Source organism: Paramormyrops kingsleyae, chromosome 12 (assembly GCF_048594095.1).
Source record: "Paramormyrops kingsleyae isolate MSU_618 chromosome 12, PKINGS_0.4, whole genome shotgun sequence".
In the NCBI taxonomy this organism is placed as follows: Eukaryota; Metazoa; Chordata; class Actinopteri; order Osteoglossiformes; family Mormyridae; genus Paramormyrops; species Paramormyrops kingsleyae.
Genome location: NC_132808.1, coordinates 27,879,508 through 27,896,638, shown reverse-complemented (window position 1 = coordinate 27,896,638; position 17,131 = coordinate 27,879,508). Strand labels below are relative to the sequence as shown.

General features: G+C 48.6%; 1 protein-coding gene across 5 annotated transcripts in view; it reads right to left on the bottom strand.

The window, feature by feature from the left end:
- Positions 1-17,131, bottom strand: part of LOC111832836 (type II inositol 3,4-bisphosphate 4-phosphatase-like) — a 161,139-nt gene that overhangs the window by 52,628 nt on the left and 91,380 nt on the right. For all 5 annotated transcript variants that reach the window (XM_072697847.1, XM_072697849.1, XM_072697848.1 and 2 more), the window contains 2 exons: positions 3,385-3,499; positions 170-269 (listed from right to left, as the gene is read on the bottom strand). In XM_072697847.1, coding sequence (XP_072553948.1) covers positions 170-269; positions 3,385-3,499 — 215 coding nt within the window. The remainder of the gene's footprint in view (positions 1-169; positions 270-3,384; positions 3,500-17,131) is intronic.

Genomic DNA, 17,131 nt, shown 5'->3' with positions numbered 1-17,131 from the left:
AATTATTTCCAGATTGAGGGATGTGTTTTATTAACTCTCCTTCTTTTTTACCAGCAATGAATCGTAGGTATGTAGCAGGAATGTCCACACTTCGGGTGACAGTCTCCCTGCAGAGCATCACGGTGACGTCCCCCTCACCTGCAGAGCATCACGGTGACGTCCCCCTCACCTGCAGAGCATTGCGGTGACGTCCCCTCAGCTGCATTCATCAGCGGGCCGCTGTCTTTGTCTCGCACGGACCCCTCTGGTGACTCGCAGACCACCGTGTGCTGAACACAGAAACAAAAGACACAGGGTGGGATTTTTCAACACTCTCCACTGAAGAAGAAGCAGCAAAGCTTTGTTTTCCATTAGTACAGGTACTGATGCTGTGGACTGTGTTCATTTCCACATAACCCATCCTGCTCTCCTTTTAACACACCTGGGGTGGGAACCGGCAGAGACCAATTCAGTATGTATCAGCAAAGACAAGGGCTGTAATTGTACACGTACTCATATGTGATTTGGTTACATCATTTGCAGTCCAGGACGTGCAGTGAAACGAATAAATACATAAAAAAATAAGTGACACCTATATAACAAGTAGATGCTGTACATGGAGAACATTATGCTAGTTGTGGCTTTGAGTTGGTTACAGCTTCACCGCCGGCGCAGAAGATGGTGCCCTAGGCCAGCTTCACCGTCGGTGCCCCCTGTCTGAGGCAAAGTGAAATCGGCTGGCTAAGTCAGCGCCCCCTCAGAAGATGGTGCCCTAGGCCAGCTTCACCGTCGGTGCCCCCTGTCTGAGGCAAAGTGAAATCGGCTGGCTAAGTCAGCGCCCCCTCAGAAGATGGTGCCCTAGGCCAGCTTCACCGCCGGCGCCCCCTGTCTGAGGCAAAGTGAAATTGGCTGGCTAAGTCAGCGCCCCCTCAGAAGATGGTGCCCTAGGCCAGCTTCACCGTCGGTGCCCCCTGTCTGAGGCAAAGTGAAATCGGCTGGCTAAGTCAGCGCCCCCTCAGAAGATGGCGCCCTAGGCCAGCTTCACCGTCGGCGCCCCCTGTCTGAGGCAAAGTGAAATCGGCTGGCTAAGTCAGCGCCCCCTCAGAAGATGGCGCCCTAGGCCAGCTTCACCGCCGGCGCCCCCTGTCTGAGACAAAGTGAAATCGGCTGGCTAAGTCAGCGCCCCCTCAGAAGATGGTGCCCTAGGCCAGCTTCACCGCCGGCGCCCCCTGTCTGAGACAAAGTGAAATCGGCTGGCTAAGTCAGCGCCCCCTCAGAAGATGGTGCCCTAGGCCAGCTTCACCGTCGGCGCCCCCTGTCTGAGCCAAAGTGAAATTGGCTGGCTAAGTCAGCGCCCCCTCAGAAGATGGTGCCCTAGGTGGTCGCCTATGTTGCCTAATGGGTTGACCGGCACTGTCAGAAGCTATAAACTCTCCTTTATAATGTTTGTGACGGTCCCTGATCTACTCTGCATGTAATCCAGAGCAGGGAAGTCAAACACACACAGGCAGACGTGCAGCTTTTAATTAAGGCACCGGTGACGGAGCCTTTCATCCCTACAGGATCTCCGTCCATCACATAGAGCCGCCTCGTTGCCAGTCTGCTCCGCGGAGCCATTAATCAGCGAAACCGACGCGCTAGACGGCTGACGTGAGTTATCGGTGTAATTACGGGCAAATCTCCCCCGACACGGCAGACTTCCCAGTGGCCGGCTGACGCGAGGCAGTGCTGCCCACTTCCTGTAGGGGGCGCGGGTGTTTCAGAGGGACCTGGGATGATACTGAGGTAATACTAGGTACCAGCAGGAAAGGCTAAAAATGGCTCAAAGGCCTTCAGATTCAACTTAGCATTTCACTGTCCAGAAATGTCACATTTAAACATTTTTTTCTATGAAAATAAAGGATATTTTCTACTCTTTTTGCAAATCTATGCCTTGCCATTATCTCTTTCAAAAACTGTGCTCAAGTCATCCATTCAAATGTACTGATCAAATGATCTTCGGCCAAAAAAATATTGGTCAGTTTCATCCTCGATTTTCCCATAGAAGCCAACAAAAACCCCACTAAACTGGGAACTAAATAAAGCTTAAAAAATGAAGATGTTTTTGGGAGATTCATAGTGGAAACCTACAATCGCTGACGGACACAGGAGCGAAGGTCCCCACTCTTCAGGTCCTGGGGAACCGCAGGAGGCATATTTCTAAAACCCTTAAACATAATCACTTTAAGTTCTTGGTGTCACATTCTGTCTTATTAAATCTAACACAGACAAATTTCCAGTTCGTTCCTGCTGGTTTAATGCTCAGCGGTATTTTAGGGTGCAGCGCCTTCTGAACCTGAATGGGGCAGCCGGCTAGCAGGCTTACATAGAGAAGCAGGACAGCGCCTCCTGATGGCACGGGACGGATCCACAGGAGAAACCTCTCCAGGCCCCCCCCCATTCCACAATGGTAGCCATGTTCCAGCAGTATTGACCTTCCCCATCATTGGGGTGGTGACTGAACTCAGGGCACGCTGACTGGTTTCCGACCCCCCTAGGTATTAAATCGATATTTACAAAGGTGAGTGCATTAAGACGTTACAGAATGCTGATGCTGGAATGTAGCGGGTGGGTTAATGATGTGTGCATGCTGGTCCCAGCCCTGCCCACTCCTGTAAAACACCTGCCTTCCCGAGTGTGGGACCGTCCCAAGAAGAGGCCACATGGGGAGGGGGGCGAGGAGGGTATATATTCCTGGAGGTACCCCTGGAGAGTGAGGCCGGGAAGGTACACACACACACAAAAACACACATACTCATGAGCATAATTATATAAGGTCTTACATCGAGTCGTGTTTATGTCTGAGGTCCACAGTAAATAATATACTCTGATGGAGAGACGCCTGAAAGGGGCCTCAGCAGAACATCAGCGGACGTATCGCTTAGTGTAACTGGCCCTGAATGGGCTTCACAATGACCCCCTGCCCATATCTAACCTGCAGTACAGTACAGAGTAATGTATGTATGACAGACAGCTAAAAAATCCAGTTATGCCCAAATGCGAAGGCTGTACACACATGTTCATGTACAGTGACTAACTCACTGCACTTAGAGTATTGTTTTGTACTCACTGTTCTTATTCCTGCACTGACATGCGCTACTGCACTTTTTTCACATTCACCAAATGCATGTCGCATATGTCAGCCAGCCTGTATGTGAGCACTGTCTTGTGTGTGTATGTAAAGGAGACACTGTGTGATCACACTCGGGTAATAACCTGATTCTGATGTTCTATAAGTACGCACACACACGCCCTCACATGACCAATATTCCCACACAAATAAAAATAAGACCCAGAGCCCCCCAAAGCCCCCCAGAGCCTTACAGTTCCGGCCCCCAGTGACTCCAGCCCGGCTTCACTGGTTACCTTTTGTCCCGTGGTGTCTGTGGCGGCGACCTGCTCCGTCTCTCCATCCTGCGCCTCCCCCATCCTCAGGCGGCTCACAACCACTGCCCCCATAGCGCTGGTACCATCTGATGTCCTGGATGGGGGGGGGGGGGGGGGATAGAAGCACAGGGCTATGACCGACGGCTCGGTGCTGAACGGGAACACGCGCCTGCCGCATTTGTCTTCATCGCTCCTAAAAACCTCAGCCGGCATCCGCACATCGGCGAAAAGCCCGCGGGCCCCCAGCCTCCCCCCCGACGGAGAGGAATCACTCCTCTGCGTGGAGATGGCGCGCTCCTAATGGCGATTGATTGCCTCACGTTGCCATCGTTATCCCCCAGTGGGGGCTGGCGAGGAGCAGAGGTGTCCTGTCAGCTGACGTGATCGGATTGCGGCAGCGGGAACGTCGTCCAGCATCACTATGAATGTAGAGTCAGTCGTCCGTTCTCGGGTTTGAGGAAGAAGCTGATGGCTGAGGCTTTGTGAGCCGATTGCCGGTGCAGGGTGCCGTTGAGAACGAGCGCGGCCTGTTCTGTCCCACGAAGGGTTAACACTCTCAGACATTCATGCAAAATATTTAAGAAAATGTCACATTTCAAAGTCCTCCACCCAGGCATAAATTGAGAACAATTAGAACCTCAGTTGTCTCACTCTTTGTTTGAAAAGCTGGACATGAACCCACAAGATGAAAGTCTAGAGATTGACCTCAAACTACCTTTAAAGCTTTGAGGAGGTGGCTGAGAATCAGCCAGCACTTTGCTCTTCCTCCTTAAGTCTCAGGCCCTCCTGCTTAAGACATGGACAGCGAGGGATCTACATCCTCAAGCACATCTGCGGAAATCCATCCGACATGGTTTCCATGATCTTTCCAAATGCTCACAAAATAGAGAATAAACATACAAACTGCTCCTGGAAAAGCACACATACACAAATTACGCCCAAGTCACCAGGCTCCATCAAACAGAGTTTATGCCACAATTACAGGGTATTGGACAGGCGGATACAGAGAGCAACGTGATACAGGACAGACAGCAGTGCAATAAAAGACAAGACAAGAGTCTAATATACAACTTATTCTGACGTCACATTTTAAATCCACAGACATCAATGTGTACTTGGTCCCACTTTTGCAGCTACAACAGCTGCCACTCTTCTGGGAAGGCTTTCCACAAGATTTTGGAGTCTGTCTGTGGGAATTTTTGCCCATTCATTCAGAAGAGCATTTGTGAGCTCAGGCACTGATGTTGGACTTGAAGGCCTGGCTCACAATCTCCTTTCTAGTTTATTTCAAAGGTGTTCAATGGATTTGAGGTCAGGGATTTGTGCATGTCTTTACGGACCTTGCTTTGTGCACTGGGGCACAGTCACGCTGGAACAGAAAAGGGCCTTCCTCAAACTGTTCTAACAAAGTCGGAAACATAGAATTGTCCAAAATGTCATGGTATGCTGAAACATTAAGAGTTCCCTGGAACTACGGAGCAAAGCCCACCCCCTGAGAAACACCCCCATACCATTAACCCTCCTCCATCAAACTTTACAGTTGGCACAATGCAGTCAGGCAGGTAACGTTCTTCTGGCATCTGCCAAATCCAGACTTATCCATCACTGCCAGACAGAGAAGTGTGATTCATCACTCCACAGAAGACGTTTCCACTCCAGAGTCCAGTGGCAGTGTGCTTTACTCCACTCCATCCGACACTTGGCATCGTGCTTGGTGATGAGAGGCTTGCATGCAGCTGCTCGGCCATGGAAGCCCATTCCATCAAGCTCCCGGCACACAGTTTTTGTGCTGGAGTTAATGCCAGAGGAAGTTTGGAACTCAGCAGTTACTGAATCAACAGAGCATTGGTGACTGTCATCCACTTTGCACCTCAGCACTCAGAGACCCCGCTCTGTTACTTTACATGGTCTGCCACTTTGTCACAGTTTCTGTTGTTCCTAAATGCTTCCACTTTGCAATAACAGCACTTACAGCTGACTATGGAATATCTAGCAAGGAAGAATTTTCACAAACTGACTTATTGCAAAGGTGGCATCCTGTGACAGCACCACACTGAATCCACTGAGCTCTTCAGAACAACCCGTTCTTTCAGAAGTGTTTGTAAACCTGACTGCATGGCTTGGTGGTTGATTTTATACACCTGTGGTAATGGGTCTGAATGAAACACTGGAATTCAATGATTAGGAGTCGTGTCCCAATACGTTTGTCCATATACTGTATGAATGAGAGAACATTAAATTAGTAATAAACAGGAGAGTAAATGGGGGCGGATGTGCAAATAACCAGAGAAGGTGTACAGTACCGATAAAGTACAGAACTGGAACATTAAGATTTTTGGAGTTTAGCGAAGCTCACACTGGCTCTTCTCTCCGGCAGGCCTGATTACTTCCTGAACGTTCTGCTGCATAATGAATACTCTGGAGTGGGGGGGTTGGGGGTATTTCCCCAGGAACTACAATCCCAGCCCTAACTTTTCCTGCTCCAGGAAATCTGTCTGCTGTACCCTCACCAAAGGAAACACAAATCAAAATCAAGTCAAGTAAGAAACAACATTCAAATTAAATAACATGCCACCTAACTACCACCTTTTAACATTTTTTGTAAAAATGCACGTGAATACATTTGAAGCGATCCTGCACTGTGGTGTATGAAACTCCTTGACTTGTCAGGGTGCTGTTTCAAAGCTGCATCCCCTTTTATCACTCTGCAACGTTAGACGGACTCTTGTGATGGGTGTGCTGTCGCCGCTTGTAAGCGCTACTTCTGCATTTATAAGTCGTCACACAGAATGCGCCTTGATGTGGCATTTTTAGCCACACAGCATCTCATCCCTTCAACACGTCTCCATGCAGCATGTTTTTACCCTATGGACACAGTAAATGCCCGTCTTTCAACTGGCGTGTAGCGCCGTAATCCGTGTCACGCTTGATACCCCGACGGCATTCCATGCATCTCGCCCTGCCACTCCGTTTCAGCTTTCAACTCCTCCTGTGCTTTGGTGTTAACTCGTATAATTAGCATAATTAATAATGGATTAAAGCTTGCATGGATGATAAAGGTTATAACGGACATGGCCCCGATTACATTGTTACATAATTAGCTCATTTAATCTGCCGACGATGCATTACAGAATTGCAAGATGTCATTCATTTTATTGTCTCTGTTGTTTTGACGGTGTTGTACAGCTTTGCATCTACAATGCAGCACATAAGTCAAAATGAAAACCTTATAAATGCTTGTATAATACGAGCTTGCAGTTTCCTTGCAGGTACGAAAAGATTGCGGCCGGACCCTCCGTGAGGTTCAGAAGCAGGCAGGACCGGGGTACCTGTACCGAGGGTTAAAGGGCACTCCTTTGACTGTACCTCTAATAGCCCTTTGACTATACCTCTGATAGCCCTTTGGCTGTACCTCTGATAGCCCTTTGGCTGTACCCCTGATAGCCCTTTGGCTGTACCCCTGATAGCCCTTTGGCTGTACCTCAGCCATTTGGCTGTACCTCTGATAGCCCTTTGACTGTACCTCTGATAGCCCTTTGGCTGTACCTCTGATAGCCCTTTGGCCATACCTCTGATAGCGCTTTCGGGTGTCTAGCTAGAAGGCAGGAAATCTGAACAAAGACTGTAATATGAATCATTAGTATAAATCACAGGGTTTCACACAAATATGTAAACAGGTGGCTTGTACGTTAACATCAGTAAAAGGCCTGAAGTGTCTCAGGAGGTATAAGGTACATGAGTGGAGTACCTTTTATTTAAGCTTATTTTATTTGGCGGATGCTAAATTTTAAAAAAGGACTATAAAAAAGGGTCAGCCTATCCCTGGGATTCAAACCAGCAGCCTTCTGATGAAGGTGGCCTAACCGGCTGAGCCTCACCCCACCCCCCCACACACTCCAGTTCACACACACCTGCCTCCCACCCCCAAACACACTCTCTTTGGCCAGTTTAGAGACACCGATTAGCCTAACTGCATATATATGGACTGAATGAGCAAACTCATGTGACACAGGCAAAACATGCAGCCTCCACATAGAGAAGGGACTCGAACCCTCAGCCCTGCGGGTGCGGGGTGCAAGGTGCCAGTGCCATCACTGATACTGCCCTTTTTATTAAAGCCCTAATGCTCAGATGCCATATGTCAAATCTGTCTTATGAGTCTCCCTTTCCACTCTGCTTAATGAAGCTTAGCTGTGAATGTAAGCATTAATGAGTGCAGGTTACTCTTAATGTATTCTCATCTGTACTGAATTTGGAGAAGTGCTTCTGCTATTCTCAGTTTTAGTCACCTATCTTCAGAAACTCCACTTTAACTCTTTCAAAACTAGTAGATGCAATATTAATAAAAGTACAAGTGTAAACTTGAAGTAAATATGTCGACACTGTAGCTACAGTGCTGTGAAACGTCAACTAATTAATGATTCCACCCATAAGTGTTTCTCTCTGCTCCATCCTGGGCTTTAATCACAGAGAAGCCCGTCATGCAGTCAGGCTAAACACCGGGTTGCAGCTGAGGTCACTGTGTTTAATCACACGAAGGAAAAGCCTCCTGTCTATCGGTCAGAGTTACAGTTAGAAGCGTCGCAGACATTGCCGGTGTGTGACGTCACCTGCAGCCGGAACACAGACAGTCACACCGTGTCGCAGACACTGCCGGTGTGTGACGTCACCTGCAGCCGGAACACAGACAGTCACACCGTGTCGCAGACACTGCCGGTGTGTGACGTCACCTGCAGCCGGAACACAGACAGTCACACCGTGTCGCAGACACTGCCGGTGTGTGACGTCACCTGCAGCCGGAACACAGACAGTCACACCGTGTCGCAGACACTGCCGGTGTGTGACGTCACCTGCAGCCGGAACACAGACAGTCACACCGTGTCGCAGACACTGCCGGTGTGTGACGTCACCTGCAGCCGAAACACAGACAGTCACACCGTGTCGCAGACACTGCCGGTGTGTGACGTCACCTGCAGCCGGAACACAGACAGTCACACCGTGTCGGAGACACTGCCGGTGTGTGACGTCACCTGCAGCCGGAACACAGACAGTCACACCGTGTCGCAGACACTGCCGGTGTGTGACGTCACCTGCAGCGGAAACACAGACAGTCACACCGTGTCGCAGACACTGCCGGTGTGTGACGTCACCTGCAGCCGAAACACAGACAGTCACACCGTGTCGCAGACACTGCCGGTGTGTGACGTCACCTGCAGCCGAAACACAGACAGTCACACCGTGTCGGAGACACTGCCGGTGTGTGACGTCACCTGCAGCCGGAACACAGACAGTCACACCGTGTCGGAGACACTGCCGGTGTGTGACGTCACCTGCAGCCGGAACACAGACAGTCACACCGTGTCGCAGACACTGCCGGTGTGTGACGTCACCTGCAGCCGGAACACAGACAGTCACACCGTGTCGGAGACACTGCCGGTGTGTGACGTCACCTGCAGCCGGAACACAGACAGTCACACCGTGTCGGAGACACTGCCGGTGTGTGACGTCACCTGCAGCCGGAACACAGACAGTCACACCGTGTCGGAGACACTGCCGGTGTGTGACGTCACCTGCAGCCGGAACACAGACAGTCACACCGTGTCGCAGACACTGCCGGTGTGTGACGTCACCTGCAGCCGGAACACAGACAGTCACACCGTGTCGCAGACACTGCCGGTGTGTGACGTCACCTGCAGCGGAAACACAGACAGTCACACCGTGTCGCAGACACTGCCGGTGTGTGACGTCACCTGCAGCCGAAACACAGACAGTCACACCGTGTCGCAGACACTGCCGGTGTGTGACGTCACCTGCAGCCGAAACACAGACAGTCACACCGTGTCGGAGACACTGCCGGTGTGTGACGTCACCTGCAGCCGGAACACAGACAGTCACACCGTGTCGGAGACACTGCCGGTGTGTGACGTCACCTGCAGCCGGAACACAGACAGTCACACCGTGTCGCAGACACTGCCGGTGTGTGACGTCACCTGCAGCCGGAACACAGACAGTCACACCGTGTCGGAGACACTGCCGGTGTGTGACGTCACCTGCAGCCGGAACACAGACAGTCACACCGTGTCGCAGACACTGCCGGTGTGTGACGTCACCTGCAGCCGGAACACAGACAGTCACACCGTGTCGGAGACACTGCCGGTGTGTGACGTCACCTGCAGCCGGAACACAGACAGTCACACCGTGTCGCAGACACTGCCGGTGTGTGACGTCACCTGCAGCGGAAACACAGACAGTCACACCGTGTCGGAGACACTGCCGGTGTGTGACGTCACCTGCAGCCGGAACACAGACAGTCACACCGTGTCGCAGACACTGCCGGTGTGTGACGTCACCTGCAGCCGGAACACAGACAGTCACACCGTGTCGCAGACACTGCCGGTGTGTGACGTCACCTGCAGCGGAAACACAGACAGTCACACCGTGTCGCAGACACTGCCGGTGTGTGACATCACCTGCACGCTGTGTCACCACCGAGGAGTTTCTGTATAGCGTCATAAGGATTCATTATCAGTCATTAATCATTATTAAGAAAGTGCTAGAAAGTGCAGCTCATGCCTGCTGCTTTTTCAGGTGCAAACTTACTGTACCGTATGTAATTAGCTTCAGTTACTTCACACGTTCGCATTTAGGTGTTTTAAGAAGCCTACACTGTGACCTTTGTTCGACGGGCTATAAAAATATACTTCCTGTCTGTTGATCTCTGAAATACAGTTTTTTCTTAAGTGAAAATATGAAATATGACATGTGGCAAACTCATTGCTACCAAAAGCCAAAATAATCTCGGCTGCTTATTTCCCGTGACCGCAAGCGCCGACGGTCTGCAGACGCGCTGTTCTGTTCAGCAGACTCCTGTATTGTACTTTTCGGCAAACACAGTTCGAGATACAGTGGTGTGAATCCACACACACGTACGCAACGAGCACAGATTTACAGACAGGCAGGCTGACAGACACACAGATACTGCCCGCCTGTGTTGGACGAGCCTGCTTGACTTTCCAAGACCTACAAGATCTATTCTGGGATCAGAAAATGGGCCCTGCAGTGAGGCCAGCCAGCAAAATACCCCCAGGCCCCCCCAGAAGGTCCTAGCTCCTCTACTTGGAAGGAGGGACACTGCTGTTGTCCAGTTCAAACCTCTACCGGAGTATTTAGATTAACAAGAGCGTACACAGGGGCGGGTCCACAAGAGCACTGGCTCCAGATTAAAACTAATTGGCCCCCAGACTGCTCCCTGCCCTGTCACTCACCATTTCAAAACACATCATTGGCTAATCATAAGGTTGACCCGGCTGTAGGAATTATGCCCCTGACATGCTCCCCACCTTAAAAAAAAATCTGAGAATCGTCCCAGGATAGACCCAGAAGCACCTGGTCCTTAGTTCTGTGGACGGGAAATGCTGCACATCTGGGGCGGAGTACATTTCAGCAGTTTATAAACAGGGGCCTGTGACCTGCCCTCCAAAACAGTACTGAGCTTAGTCACCAGAAAGCCAAAACAGCAGACGGTCAGCGAAGAAACAGACACACTGTGTCAGTGCTTTACAATATCCCCACCTTTATAATGCCTGTATAATGCATTTATAGAACATTCATAAGCAGCATGTAAGTATACCTTAACATCCTAACAGACCTTAACAGCCTTAACATTATTGCACGACTATGTTTGTTATTATCATATAATGTTTGATGTTAGTGTATATTAAAGCTGTTAAGGTCTGTGAAGGCATAGTCACATACTGCTTATGAATGTTCTATGAATGCACTATGAATGCATTATGAAGGTGCAGTTAATCTAAAGCATTAACCTATGCTGATATTATCAGACACAAAGCAAAAGGCAATATAAAGCTCAATTAGTTAGTAACAAAGTTCTCCCCTGCTTTTGACAGCTAATATCGTTATAATTGTTCCTCCTGAACTGATTTTCAACCCCCAAGTCGTCATATGCTACACGCAAACTAAAGCTAAATAAATTATCGTTTTGAAAATTCAGCAGTTTTGCCCGAGCATAAAACATCGACTGTGTAGCTTCCAGAATTAAATTACCAAAATAAAAACTTGCAAAGGAAACTTTGAGGGTGTTTGTGTGGCGGCTGACATTGACCAAGCGTGTTGTTTGTATTCATAACATGTTCCTCCTCCGCGTAGACCAGGGGGACTTAACAGGCCGTAAGAGTCATATCCACTGAATACACAATGCCCCCCCCCCAACACACACACATTGGCAGGTGTATCTGAACCTCATGACATTAATGTCAGGTATAAAGCTAAGGATGATGAGTTATAGCGGGCTGCCTGTGTCCAAGACGCCACCATAGTGAAGCGACAAATGCTGATAAGACCTTAGATGATGTTTTACTGCAGTCAGGGAGCCCAGGGTGCTGTGTGTCACACCGGAGCAGAGACACTGCTAAATTATATTCAAGTAATTATTCCCATTTTAGAGCTTTAAACATAACGAAGATATTAACGCTCTAATAAAACAAAGTAAACCATCAGAGTTCGGGCCTGATCCTCATCATTCTGATTGCTGTGCAGAGTCTACAGCACGATGGTATCTGCCGTCTGGGCAGGTGGACCGTGGTGTTTGAAGCCTATTTCCAAAGCCTTAAAAATAACAGCAATTGCAATTGAATAATCCTGCAGTGAGGTCAATCTGTGTGAGCGTGACTCTTAATGCCATAATGACACTACATAATATTCTGCGGGGGCTAGACTGGTGGCTTGTTTCGCAATTGCCTTCTTAATGAATCAAGATACAGATGCAAAAACAGTGGGTAAGGAGGGGCTACACACTTACACAGGCACAGGGCAACTAATAGAAGGGTGGAGGGAGTTTGGTACTATGTGACAGAGATGGAGGGGAGTTTGGTACTATATGACAGAGATGGAGGTGAGTTTGGTACTATGTGACAGAGATGGAGGGGAGTTTGGTACTATGTGACAGAGATGGAGGTGAGTTTGGTACTATGTGACAGAGATGGAGGGGAGTTTGGTACTATGTGACAGAGATGGAGGGGAGTGTGGTACTATGTGACAGAGATGAAGGGGAGTGTGGTACTATGTGACAGAGATGGAGGGGAATTTGGTACTATGTGACAGAGATGAAAGGGAGTTTGGTACTATGTGACAGAGATGGAGGGGAGTTTGGTACTATGTGACAGAGATGGAGGGGAGTTTGGTACTATGTGACAGAGATGGAGGTGAGTTTGGTACTATGTGACAGAGATGGAGGGGAGTTTGGTACTATGTGACAGAGATGGAGGGGAGTGTGGTACTATGTGACAGAGATGAAGGGGAGTGTGGTACTATGTGACAGAGATGGAGGGGAGTTTGGTACTATGTGACAGAGATGGAGGGGAATTTGGTACTATGTGACAGAGATGAAAGGGAGTTTGGTACTATGTGACAGAGATGGAGGGGAGTTTGGTACTATGTGACAGAGATGAAAGGGAGTTTGGTACTATGTGACAGAGATGGAGGGGAGTTTGGTACTATGTGACAGAGATGAAAGGGAGTTTGGTACTATGTGACAGAGATGGAGGTGAGTTTGGTACTATGTGACAGAGATGAAAGGGAGTTTGGTACTATGTGACAGAGATGAAAGGGAGTGTGGTACTATGTGACAGAGATGGAGGGGAGTTTGGTACTATGTGACAGAGATGGAGGGGAATTTGGTACTATGTGACAGAGATGAAAGGGAGTTTGGTACTATGTGACAGAGATGGAGGTGAGTTTGGTACTATGTGACAGAGATGAAAGGGAATTTGGTACTATGTGACAGAGATGGAGGGGAGTGTGGTACTATGTGACAGAGATGGAGGGGAGTTTGGTACTATGTGACAGAGATGGAGGGGAATTTGGTACTATGTGACAGAGATGAAAGGGAGTTTGGTACTATGTGACAGAGATGGAGGTGAGTTTGGTACTATGTGACAGAGATGAAAGGGAATTTGGTACTATGTGACAGAGATGGAGGGGAATTTGGTACTATGTGACAGAGATGAAAGGGAGTTTGGTACTATGTGACAGAGATGGAGGTGAGTTTGGTACTACAGTATGTGACAGAGATGAAAGGGAGTTTGGTACTATGTGACAGAGATGGAGGGGAGTTTGGTACTATGTGACAGAGATGGAGGGGAGTTTGGTACTATGTGACAGAGATGGAGGGGAGTTTGGTACTATGTGACAGAGATGAAGGGGAGTGTGGTACTATGTGACAGAGATGGAGGGGAGTTTGGTACTATGTGACAGAGATGAAAGGGAGTTTGGTACTATGTGACAGAGATGGAGGTGAGTTTGGTACTATGTGACAGAGATGAAAGGGAGTTTGGTACTATGTGACAGAGATGGAGGTGAGTTTGGTACTATGTGACAGAGATGAAAGGGAATTTGGTACTATGTGACAGAGATGGAGGGGAATTTGGTACTATGTGACAGAGATGAAAGGGAGTTTGGTACTATGTGACAGAGATGGAGGTGAGTTTGGTACTACAGTATGTGACAGAGATGAAAGGGAGTGTGGTACTATGTGACAGAGATGGAGGGGAGTTTGGTACTATGTGACAGAGATGAAAGGAAGTTTGGTACTATGTGACAGAGATGGAGGGGGGTTTGGTACTATGTGACAGAGATGGAGGGGAGTTTGGTACTATGTGACAGAGATGAAAGGGAGTTTGGTACTATGTGACAGAGATGAAAGGGAGTTTGGTACTATGTGACAGAGATGGAGGGGAGTTTGGTACTATGTGACAGAGATGAAAGGGAGTTTGGTACTATGTGACAGAGATGAAAGGGAGTTTGGTGCTATGTGACAGAGATGGAGGGGAGTTTGGTACTATGTGACAGAGATGAAAGGGAGTTTGGTACTATGTGACAGAGATGAAAGGGAGTTTGGTACTATGTGACAGAAATGACAGGGAGTTTGGCACTATCTGTGCCTGTTATCCATACTGGGCTATTCAGGGACGCCCCATCAGAGCCACCCTCACTTGTGCTACAAAACTTTGCCGGCACTGAACTGGGATATGGGCTGCCACCATTTCTTAAAGGGGCTTGTGGCTGCTGGACGGCAATGCAAAGAGAACTGAAGTAAGGTAAACAGGAAACTGTCATCTGCAACTGTGCTGCAAAAAAACCCCAAGGGGAAGGGCAGAGGCAGAAATGATCGACAGCCCCCTCAGATTTCACAGCACCACGCCGTCTGCGAAGACGCGTAGGAGATCCGAATGAAGAAGACCTTGCAACAGCAAGCAAACGAACATTTCATATCCTCAGATGGGGGTTCAAGCTTGCCAGGCTGCCCCGCTGAGAACAGCAGGCTTCTCTCCTGTGAGGTTTCCACCCGTGTCCCCCCCCCCCCCCACACACATGGCCCAGCAGAGACCTCAGAAGGTTAACACTTCCACCCTGGGATTTGAACCAGTGTCCTACCCCCACCCACCCCGCCACCCCCATAAAGGCTCAGAAATATGTAATGGCGAGGTGATGGACATCAACAAACAAACACTCCCTTACGGAAATTCGATCCGCTGCTTAGCTCATCCAGGTGTCTTCAGAGGTTAACGGCACAGAAGCATGAATATAACAGAGCGGAGAGGTCATGGGAGACTCTGGGGGGCCCTCAGTAGCACCACGTTGAGCAAATTCATTCAGGATGGGAGTCTGTTTCCATTGAATCAGAGCTTCAAATATTCTTTTCTGTCTGCAAAACCCATCAGCGATTTTAAATCAAACTGCAAAATGAGGTCCTTCAGCAAATCTGCAGCAATATGGACGTGAACAATTAACATAAACGTTTATATTATCCTATCTAATCTCATCTCATCTATGCCTGCGCTTCGCTGCGTTCAGCGCACAGCTGATACAGAGGCGCCTCCATCAGCACAGAGACCCGTTCCTGTGCCGAGGGGTTCTCTCCAAGCCTTACACTGAGCTGGGAGGAGAACCTGGAGTCTCTTTTAAAGGTGCCAAGTTAAACAGGGGAGCAGTGGGTGGGCAGTGTAAGATCTTCTAGACCTTCCACCCTTGGTCTATAAGCAGTTTATGAGCTCTCATGCAAGTGCATATCAGTATTCGCGCTATTCTGACCTAAGTCCTACTTATCAGATACAAAAATGGCCTGAACAAAAAAAAAACACTTTCTTGTTTCTCTATTGAACACATTGATCCACATCCAAGGTGCTTGTTTGAAAAAGGCTTGTGAAGCTGCAGGATAATCAGCGCTATTAAGGGGGTAATTTCACATTAATGATCCAGTCAATGAAAAAGTGGTCAGATGTGAGTCTGTGGGTCCTTACAGGAAATACAAACTTTTAGTTAACAGTCAATTCTTTTCTCTCTGATGAGATTCATCAACACTGTTGGACAGGAGACAGTCCGTCAGCCACTGACTAATGTTCTTTGGGGACCTCATTGGTGCCCCCCTGCCCCCCATCCAGGACTTGTACTACTCAAGGACTAGGAAACAAGCAGAGAAAATCATTGCAGATCCGTCACACTCTGGACACAATCTTTTCCAGGTCCTCCCCTCTGGCAGGCGCTACAGAACTCTGTACACAAAACCCACCAGATACAAGAGCAGCTTCTTCCCTCAGGCCATCACCCTCATAAACAGCTAAGCTGTCTCACCTGCCTTCTCTCAATTCCCCCCCTTAAACTCAACCCCGCACCTTATACTTTGTACAGTGGGTTACCCATGTGTGTATATTTGAAATTTTATTTCTTGTATAGTGTAACTTATTGTTTGTATAGTGTCATTTATTGCCTGTGTACTAGGGAGTCTCAAGCAGCCAGAAGCAAATTCCTTGGCGAATAAAGCTGATTCTGATAGAAAACACTACAGCAGAGTCGAGCTTATGGCGTTAGTACCACAAGAAAATCAACATTTTCATAAAAGGACTGCTTCGTTGTTCCAGAGACTACCTGTGTAATTCGCACCTACACTGGAAAAGCCCTCTGTATACAGATGGTCAGCAGAAATAAAAAAGTTAGGCAACAAAACCCACATCCCAGCTGTGAAGCATGTTGTTGGCTGTAATGGTTTGGGACAGCTTGCAACTACCAAGAAAACAATGACTTTTGGAGTTTACCGGTAAATTCTGCAGGGGAATCTCGGGGTATCTAACTGTGAGCAGAAGCTTAACAAAAAGTAGGTCATGCAGAACAACAGCTCTAAACACACCTAAAACTATGACTCAATGCCGGCTATAGAAGAAATTTCACAAAAGTCCTCCAAACCAAATATTAACAGGAAAAGAAAAGGTCTGGCTGCTGGTAAAGATGATGCCAATAGATACTAATTTGCACGACTGATGTTTCCTCCAACTGCTTCAGTTTCCTCTCACATTCCAAAAACATGCATCTAACTGAGTGGCATCTAAATCGCCAGTAGGACGTCTGAGTACAGTATGTGTCCTACTATGGACTGGTATCCTGTCCAGCGTGTAACCTCGTCTTGTGTCCTACTATGGACTGGTATCCTGTCCAGCGTGTAACCTCGTCTTGTGTCCTACTATGGACTGGTATCCTGTCCAGCGTGTAACCTCGTCTTGTGTCCTACTATGGACTGGTATCCTGTCCAGCGTGTAACCTCGTCTTGTGTCCTACTATGGACTGGTATCCTGTCCAGCGTGTAACCTCGTCTTGTGTCCTACTATGGACTGGTATCCTGTCCAGCGTGTAACCTCGTCTTGTGTCCTACTATGGA